Raw genomic sequence first — 9459 nt, forward strand, 5'->3', positions numbered from 1 at the left:
TCCCCCAGTTCCCCTCCTCCTCTCTCAGCTGCTGGGGCAGGTGTAAAGCAGGACGGAGGGGAAGCTGGCCTCAGGGAACCCTCTCCTGAATCTCAGAGCTCAGGGGCGTGGCTGATGGCCTCCTCATGGCTGCAAGGGAGCTGGTTTGCTGTGTTGGCGCCTTCTCCCCTTTTCCCAGGTACACTCATACCCCGTTTTTCTTTTTCTTCCAAGGGTAACCTTCTGTGAGTGGTGGACCAGGGCTGTTGAACTGCCTGCCATCTCAAAACCCAGCTGTGAGCCAGCGTGGCGGGGGCTGTGCCTCCGACGCCTGCATGGAAGCCAGGAGCTGGGCTCCCAGAAGGCAACTGTGCCCGCAGGGGAGCATGTTGCTGGCTTTTGCCTCTCTGCTCGGCTGCCTGCTCACCTCCAGCCAGGCCAAGGTCTACAGTCGCTGTGAGCTGGCCCGAGTGCTCCAGGATTTCGGCATGGAGGGATACCGGGGATCCACCCTGGCTGACTGTAAGAACCGCACCCCCAGACACTGCCACCCCCCACTCCTCTCCTCCCTTCCTGCCCTTCTCCCTCCCTGCTCCCCTCCCTGCTCTCACTCAGGGGAGGTGGTCTTGGAAGCTTTCTGAGCCTCAGCCCTCCCTTGTACATCAAGGGCTTTATAACCAGGCAGGTGGGCAAGATTTAGCACAAGTTAAATACCTAATAGGCAGGCCACAGGCAGCCCAATCAGCATGTCCCTACCCTCCCTGCCCCTACTGCTGAAGTCAACAGCCAAAGAAACAGAATAGCTTACTTCCCTAATCCTAATGGCAGCCAAGAGGATCGGACATTCCCACTGAGGTTTAGGGTAAATTGAGTAAACCAGTAAGAGCAGACTCTTCAAGCTGCTGGTAGTTTCGGGAAGCTGTGAGGTCCAGCCACATCTGGACTCATTTCTCTCTTGTTCTAGCCCCCTTACCAGCTCTCACCTGTGTCTTCCTTGTTTTGCCTCTAAAGATCTAGCTTTTGTCCGTTTGTCCCACAAAGATTTCTTGGGCCCCGCTGCGCGCTGAGCGATGAGACAGCGGGAAGAAAGGAGGCCTGAGGGACAGTCTTGACTCTTGCTATTTGGTAGCTGTGGTGACCCCCAGTGAGTCCCTTGCCCCTCTGAGCCTTGCTGGAGTCACTGGGGAAGTAGGTGGGAGGACAGCCCCCATGACCACCTTGGGGCAAGAGCTGAGGCTCAGAGGTGCTCGCGTGTGGTGCCCGCACGTGAGTGTCCTGGTCTGTGCTGGCTTCGGTCGCCTGACCCTCAGGCCTGTGTCTCCACCCTACGCAGGGGTCTGTCTTGCTTACTTCACAAGTGGCTTCAACACAGCCGCTGTGGACCATGAAGCCGACGGGAGCACCAACAATGGCATCTTCCAGATCAACAGCCGGAAGTGGTGCAAAAACCTCAACCTAGAGGTCCCCAACCTGTGCCAGGAGTATTGCTCCGGTAGGCTGGGCTTGAGCCGGGGGCGGTGTGGGCCGGGCCTCTGCACCCATCTTGGCTTGTTTCCCGCTGCTTTTTGCACCCCTCACCTGGATCTCTGAGTGGGGATCCCCCACCATTCCCCTCCGGGCCCACCAAGGAGAGTGGGATGGGGCAAGAGATGAGGGTAGGTCCACCACGAATCTGATGGGAGACTGTTCTGAGAGCTGTAGGAGGGTGGGGAGGGGAGTGGTAGAGTGATATCTGTGTTTCCAGAGGGATCAAGAGACAGGGTTGGGTTTAGGATGGAGAAGGGCATGTGTGTGTGTGTGTGTGTGTGTGTGAGAGAGAGAGAGAGAGAGAGAGACAGACAGACAGACAGACAGACTCTGGATGTCTAGCTCTGTCTGCTGTTCCCTCATCATATTTCTTTGCCTCCCACCCCAGACTTGTTGAATCCTAACCTTAAGGATACTGTTATCTGTGCCATGAAGATCGTGCAACAGCCCCAGGGTCTGGCCAGCTGGTAGGTAACCTGGGCTAGAGGACCCCCACCCCGCCGCTCCCCCAGGCTGATGTGGCCAGGACTGGTGGACAGCAGGAGGGAACTAATCTTTCCTGAGTGCTCATGTTGTCCCGGCCAGCATTCCATGGCCTCACAGTCTGATCTGCAGCCAACTTTCGGCCATAGGGGTTACTGTCCCTGAAGTATTTACAGACAACACACTGAGTGTCTGGGAGGGTAAGCAATTCACGGGAGCTCTTGGAGCCAAGCCTGGCTCTTCCACCATATGCCTCTGTTAGGATGCCTGCCTACAAGTCCACAAGACCTGGGTCTGGTCAACCTTGTTTGTTTGTTTAACGGTGGCATCTTCATCGAAACTAACTTTTGTAGAAAAGCCCAAGATGTACAACAGATCAAAGAAGCGATTCCGGGCTTGAAGCATGGTGGGGGTGTATGTGGGGGGCGGTGCTCTGGAGTCACACCCTGTCAGCCTTCTCTTTTCCTGCCTCTTTCCCACAAGATGGCCTTTGGAGTGGCCATGCTTATAGGCGAGGGGGTTAGATGAGCATCCCATTGGGCACTGGACTAGATCTTTAGTTCCCAGATGGACCTCTGAGGCAGTGACCCTGCAGACTCCTCCAAAGGGGGTCTCACTGCTGAGACTCCAACCTCCCTTTCCTCTCATTTCTGAATGAGAGACCAGCAGGGGCAGGATGTGGGGAGGGTGAGATACTCCAGGTGGTTCCTGGAGCTACAGACAGACGTGACCGTCATAAGACAGGTAAAGGAATTTGGGAGGGAGTGAATATTGGCCCAGGAGCAGAGAGAAGGGGGAGGGGAGACGAGAGGCAGGGGCATGGTAGGGAAGCCTTTGTAGGAGTCCAGGTGAGAGATCCAGGGTCTGCGCTAGGACAGTTGCTCAGCTGATGGACAGGAGGGGGGTTGGCTAGGAGGGTCTGTACAGGAGGCATGGGGACAGGTAATGTGCAGCAGCAAGGGTGAGGAGGAGGCAGAAATGACTGTGAATCTAGAGAAGGTCTGAGATGCGCCTTGACCATGACCACAGCTTTGGAGATGTGTTGGTCTGAGAACAGTTGATGCCCTAGGAACTGAGTCTGGAGTGAGACAGGCTCAGCAGGACATAATGCATAGCTATAAGATCAGAGAGGGTGAGTGTAGGCTTGGCAGGAGTCCAAGGGCTTGAGGTCTTGGGGGCACCACCCGGGGATGGAGGAAACAGGTCCTTTTGGGTTATATCAAAGAAGAGTTCTCTTTTGTACACTGGGAGTAAATTTGTGGCAGGTATACCCCCTGAGAGGTGGCTGAGGCTAATAACAGGCAGTGGTCCCAGAAAGTAGAAAGGGTACGGTTTATTTCCTCCACCTGCACACTTTGGGAACTCACCCATGCCGGGCTCTGTGCTGGGTGCTGGGCTGCAGGGAAGCTGAGATCTGAGTCTTTGCCTTCTAGGCTCTCACAGTCTAATGGTAGAGGCAAACAAGCCAGCTGACCATACCTCATTGATGGATCTCTAGAGGTCCTCAAGGGGCACTCTTGGTCATTGGGCTCTTTGACATTGACATCATGGAATCACCAAAGCTTGGAACCCCTGAGAACTTGGGACCCCAGGACCCCGGGATCTTGCTTATCTTCAAGATGCTCATGTGATGATGGAGCAATGTAATGGTCCTGAAAAAGCCTATAAACTATAGTTACCAACAATTGAAAGACCTGGATTGGTGGTTAAGGAGAATTGGGTGGGGCTGCAGTTCTGTCATTTACTAGCTGTGGATCTTGGGTGAGGAATTTTGCATCTGAGTCTCAGTGTTTCATTTGGAATATAGGGAACACTCTATCTGCCTAATCTACATTATAGGGCTGCCGGGGGTGGAGTGGGGTGCAGACAAATGAGTGATGGATGGGACAGTGCTATGTAGACTGTAAAGGGCTGTACGCTTGTAAGGCAGCATGACTGTCTGCTGAGGGAGCATGGTGTGGGAAAAGAGCATTGGACTGGGGTTCTGGACCTTTGCCACTGACTTCTGGGTGAACTTGAACAAATTACCCTGTATCTCTATTAGTGAAATTAGGAGGCTAGGTAAATGACATTTTAAGGGCCATGCTCTTCCGTTTTTGCTTCTTCTAGGGGGTTCTTTGCTAATGAATGGGGTTTACTAGTCCCTCTTTCCCTTGCTAGCCCCTTTCCTTACCGTGGTTTAGAGCCCATGCCTCCTTCCTGTTCTTCTCTGAGCAGGGACTGAAGGCGGCAGCTGACCTGGTCTCTCCTCTTCCCCATCCTCCATCCTCAGGGAGGCCTGGAGGCGTCACTGCCAGGGCAAGGACCTCAGCGACTGGGTGGATGGCTGTGACTTGTAGGATCCTCTGTGGATGGACCAGGTCACGCACAGCAGGCTGGGAGATGTGGTTTGGTTTCTGATCCAGGCTTGGGAAGACAAGCCAACCAATAAAGTATAGTCTAACGTAAGTGTGGTTCTCAGCTATCGCTGTGTTTCCAGGTGGCACATCGGAGTTTCTTCACCTGTCCACCTGGGCTGGGCTCCATAAAGCTTACCCCAGAAGGCTTGCCTCCATTCCTGGAGACACGGGGTGGGGGTGGGGGTCAGTGCTTCCCTTGCCCACACCTGGTAGAGTTTCCTAGACCCTTTACCTGGATCTAGGTTTGCCGGGTTTAGCAAAACAAACAATGATAACCAAAACAGGATGCCTAAGTTAAATTTGAAATTTGGATATGCAACAAATAAATTTTACTCTACATATGTCCCGAATATTGCATGGGACACACTTATATTAAAAAATGATGTGTTGTTTGGAGAGTGTGAGTGGCTTAGTTGGTTAAGTGTCTGACTTTTTTTTTTAAGATTTATTTATTTATTTAGGGGGGTGGGGAGGGACAGAGGGAGAGGGAGACAGAGAATCTCAAGCAGACTCTGTGCTGAGTAGAGGCTTGATCTCACAACCCCACGGTCATGACCTGAGCCGAAATCAAGAGTCACAGATAAATTTAATTGAGCAAAGATTTTCTTGGGCACCCTCCCTGCCATCAGAGCCTGCCTCCCAAGAATGAACTGAGCTTACTGTATATCCTGCCCCTTCCTGCCCTCCCCTGAGTTCAGCTCTCCATCCCAGGTCTGCCTTATCCCTGAACAGTTATGTGCTACAAAATTATTTCTCAGAAATGAAATTAAATTCTTAGTCCTTTCTTCTAACTGATCTCATCTAGGCATGAGAAAGAAAGGATCGAGCACATTGACACCAGTGTAAGAGAATTCTTATCAACTTAATCTCTAGTTGGGAGAATTTGGGGGCAGCATAAGACAGGAATGAAAAAAGTGCTGGCGATGTGGGGGGAAATATTCTGAGCAATGGAGGCAGGCTAGCATAACTCTGAGATCATAACCTGAGCTGAAATCAAGAGTTGGATGCTCAATCGACAGAGCCACCTAGGAGCTTCAAGTGTCAGACTCTTGATTTCGGCTCAGGGTTATGAGATCGAGCCCCACACTGGGCTCTGCGCTGAGAGTGGAGCCTCCCTGTCCCTCTGTCAACCCCCTCCCCCCACTGCCACTGCTTGTGTGTGCTCTCTCTCTCAAAAAGCAAAAACAAAAACAACGATGTGTTGTGTACCTGAAACTCAAATTTAGTTAGGCATCCTATATATATTTTTTTAGGCGTTCTATATTTTATCTGGCAACCTTGTCTGGGTCTGCTGTGGTATACTCCAGGCTTGTGTGTGGGGGGGTCCTTGGGACATTTGTTTTCTGTGGTTCTGGTCACAGAGGGTGGCCACAGTGGAGAATGCTAACACACTGGCAGAAGCCAAGGGGTGGAGCACCCGGAGTGGAGACACACCTTGGGCTTTGGCTAGACGCTCCCCCTGCTCTCCAGTGCCCCCTAGCGGAAGAAAATTCAAGTGCTGGTGGCCATCTCAGCCCGGTAAGGAAGTTAGTTACCCCTGGTACTGCTGACCATTGCTGGGAAGCTGGAGGATTGGGTGGAGGGTGTGGATGGCTTCCAGGCAGCACACGGCACGTCTCTGCCTTCCTCAATATGTGGGAAGCTCAGAAGGAGGCAGCACTGTCTCCCATTAACCTAGAGCTCAGTGTCTCGGGTCCCTTGGGAGGGACTGTGTGTGAAGGAGGAAGGTGGGCAAGTCTCAGGATCACTGTGGATATGGTAGCAAGAGAAGCAACCGCTGTGATGACTGAGAGGCTGAACCCTGAGTTGAGATTGTAGATTCTTCTGGAAAGGACTCAGAGAACCCTGCAGTTCTTTGAGAGATGGCTGGTGCTTCCCCAGGAGGAGAGATGACTGTGATGTCGACTGCCCCTCTCCACCGACCTGCCATCTCCAAATCCACTGGTCAGCAAACAGCAGAGGGGCGGCGAAGTGTCCGCAACTGGTAAGACTGCCAGTTTCCTTCCACTGCTGGTCTGGTGTTGGGCCACTCGCATCGCCAGAGTGTAGCTGGCCCTGCCTTGTGTCCCACCCTGGCTTTTGCTTCTGCCTCCCTGTGGAGCTCTTGCCTTGTCAAGGTGATGCTAAAACGTGAGGGCTGCTCATACACGTGGATGGTGGTGAAGGAGCAGCTCCTTGCTGGGAGTTGGGCTTCTGGGGGATCAACGACAAATGGATCCATTCTCATTAAGTCATAGGGAGATACTGCTCTCTTTTTAATATGGAGGCAACACTGTGTACCTACCATGTGCCATGCATCATCTAATCTAGACCTTGGAACTATTACTATCATGGAGCTCCCCTTGATATCCCCATTCTATAGATAAGGAAATGGAGGCTCAGAAGAGATAAATTTGCACCCAGGAGATTCCATGTGCTCTTAGGTCACTGTATTTTGCTGAGAGGTGGTTGTCTTGGGCCACCTGCAGTCTGTACTCTCCCTCACCTGGCCCGAGACCTCTGGGCCATTATCTCTGGGTGATGCATACCCTCTATTTCAACTTCACTTTAGGTTTCTGTTGCCTGCAACCAGCCAATTGCTCCACTGGGTCCCATTCACTCAGGAGTAGGTGGTCCTTGGAATCAAAGCAAGAGTTGTTAAAAGGACATGGAGGCTGGCATGAAAATAGGGCTGGGCAGGGGCAGGCCTGGACAAGGGATCCTGGAGGCCTGGGCTGGGGGGTGGATGAGGAAAAGGTGGAGATGGAAGAGGAGAATCTAGGGGAGAGCCCTCACCTGTGCATGAGGGTTAAATGGTCTATAGCTCTACCTGGAAGTCCCAGTTTCTAAGTGATATTCTCAGACTGAGTAGAGTAACCAGGCTACCTCCTCATGTCTCCTTGCATCCATGTCACACTTGCCCCACATTCTATTGCTCACTCTGTCTTGCCTCTTAAAAGCTTTCTAATATCTCTGGAAACTGTCCCTCCTGTCCATCCCAGATACCACTGCTTTAACTCAAGCCCCTGTCACTTCTTTCCTGGGACAATGACACCGACCTCGTGAGAGTATCCCTTGCCATCCCACCTCCTCCCTTCCGTGAGCTTTCCACCTTCTTACTCCCTTGCATCCTGGCCATATGATGGCTTTTCTCACCTTTATTATAGTCCAAGTTCCTTGGCTTGGTACGCAAGATCTTTCACAAGCCAGGCTCAGCTGACATCTACAGATTCATTTCTCAACTGTTCAGAAGCTTTTACACTGGTGGGTTTCTATCCCTGGCTGCTTCATACTTGTCACCATCCCCTGCCATTCTTCCCCATGCACGCACTCCAAGCAATCAACACGCTTGTTTTCACCACACGGCTTTCACGCCTGCCCTCGGGTCTTCCTGGAATGCCATTTCCTTAGATCATTGAGTGGCTATTCGTTTCCAGCCAGCTCTTATCTCAATTTCACATCCTCAGATGAACTTCTCTGACTGCCATAGCTGAAGGAAGTTCCTCTCCCCTCTTGTCATGATCTTACTACTAGTGAATTACTGTCAGATTATTTCATGCACATGTGAATTTACATACATCCCATTTTCCCTCTCCTTATGGATGGTAAGCACCATGAGGGCAGGAAATGGGTCTGTTCCTTGTATTTCCAGCACTCGGAATAGTGGTTGGCACATAGTGGGTTCTCAGTGAAAGAATGAACCTATTGAATGCATGACTGATGCAGGAAAGAATGAATGGTGGGCAGTCAGCTAATGTTTGCAGAATCGGTGAATGAGCCCGGATACCTTCTTTCAACAGAGCAGCGGTTCATGCAATAGTATTAAGTACCAGCTAAGTGTCAGGCCCTAGGCATCCCTCCAGAGGGACCCATTGCCCCTCCTGAGCCCTCTTGGGATGGCTTTCTCCCTTTCAGGGGGACCAACCTGGCTGCTTTTCATCCAAGTCCCACTCGCTTCCCCCTTGGCCATTCAGCATGGTTTGGAAGGAATTGGCACAATATTTTGTTATGTTTCATTTTTTCCCCTCTTATCCTGGCTGCCTGACCTGGGGAAAGTCACTCCGCCTCCCTGAGCCTCAGTGGTCCTCAGGGACAAGGGGAACTGATAAAGACCACCTCACAATATTGCGTTGATCACATAATACAGAGCATCGAGGCACCAACTACAGAGCCTGGCACAGCCTGGGGGCTTAAGAAATGCTGGTTTCCCTAAGCTCGGGGGGCCCCCCTGGGGAGGAATGGTGGTCCTGCCTGTCCTGGTGACTGGGGTGTACTTGGGATGTCCTCAACACAGTTTGCTAAGAAGGAGGAAGAGGAGAGGGGAGACTATGGGAAGAAGCAGCAGAAGGAGGAGGGGGATGGTTTGGACAAAGTGGCAGAGATTTCTACAGAAAGCAGGGAGAGTGAAGTGAATTATTGTCACTCTTTTTAGTCCAAGCCACCTCATTCTTGGCTAGTTTGACTCCAGGAGACTAATGGGAAATGGGCTTGTCTAACTCTTTTGTTGCTGAGTGGGGTGAATGCTCCAGGGGATGATTAGCTACCCAGGTGCTGTCATTTCTCTACCTGTAGGCCCAGGTGAGGCAGGCAGGGACTCCTGGCAGTGGAGGGACGCTCTGCTGAGCACTCTTCTTGGGCAGGTCCCTGTGCTCTGCCTGTAAGACTCATCCTTTCAGCTGGATATGGCTTTTTTTTTTTTTCTTTACTCCAGGCCACTGGCCTGAAGCTTCTAGAGTGGGAGGCTGGCCTGGTCAGATGGGGTCCAGCATTTAGTGGACACCTCCTTTGGGGTAGCAGATGTGCCCCCACTTCCTGCCTGTGGCCAACATCACAAACTGAGCATAAGCCTCTATTCTATTACTTGCCAGGGATCCTTCCTGATGCTTCGGTGGCAGCCACTGTCCATGGAGTTGGCCGGTAGGATGGCGCTTCCTCATCTCCATCCTACCATGTGTGAGGCACCACACTGGCATTTTCCATAGTTAATCTCACTACCCCCACGGCACGCTTAGGAGGTAGGTCACCCCCATTTTTAGGACGAAACTGAGTTCCAGAGAAGTTCTAGCACTTGCCCAAGGTAATGCAGTTGGTG

The 9459-nt window shown here is 52.0% G+C and overlaps 1 protein-coding gene across 1 annotated transcript; it reads left to right on the plus strand.

Annotated features, from left to right (window-relative positions):
• Window positions 1-219: 219 nt before the first annotated feature.
• SPACA3 (sperm acrosome associated 3) lies at window positions 220-4521 on the plus strand. Its single transcript, XM_035027812.1, has 4 exons — window positions 220-501; window positions 1313-1471; window positions 1895-1973; window positions 4262-4521. The coding sequence occupies exons 1-4, from the start codon at window positions 315-317 to the stop codon at window positions 4326-4328; spliced, it is 492 nt and encodes a 163-aa protein (XP_034883703.1). The 5' UTR covers window positions 220-314; the 3' UTR covers window positions 4329-4521.
• The last annotated feature ends 4938 nt before the right edge of the window (window positions 4522-9459 follow it).

The sequence above is a fragment of the Mirounga leonina genome, unplaced genomic scaffold (assembly GCF_011800145.1).
Source record: "Mirounga leonina isolate KUSES-001 unplaced genomic scaffold, KU_Mleo_1.0 Mir_200, whole genome shotgun sequence".
In the NCBI taxonomy this organism is placed as follows: Eukaryota; Metazoa; Chordata; class Mammalia; order Carnivora; family Phocidae; genus Mirounga; species Mirounga leonina.

Bases quoted from the DNA above. Each gene is read 5' to 3' on its own strand.
- SPACA3 (XM_035027812.1), top strand. From the start codon at position 315: ATGGAAGCCAGGAGCTGGGCTCCCAGAAGGCAACTGTGCCCGCAGGGG. The intron at 502-1,312 runs GTAAGAACCGCA...CACCCTACGCAG, and splicing joins GGGATCCACCCTGGCTGACT to GGGTCTGTCTTGCTTACTTC. The intron at 1,472-1,894 runs GTAGGCTGGGCT...CTCCCACCCCAG, and splicing joins GTGCCAGGAGTATTGCTCCG to ACTTGTTGAATCCTAACCTT.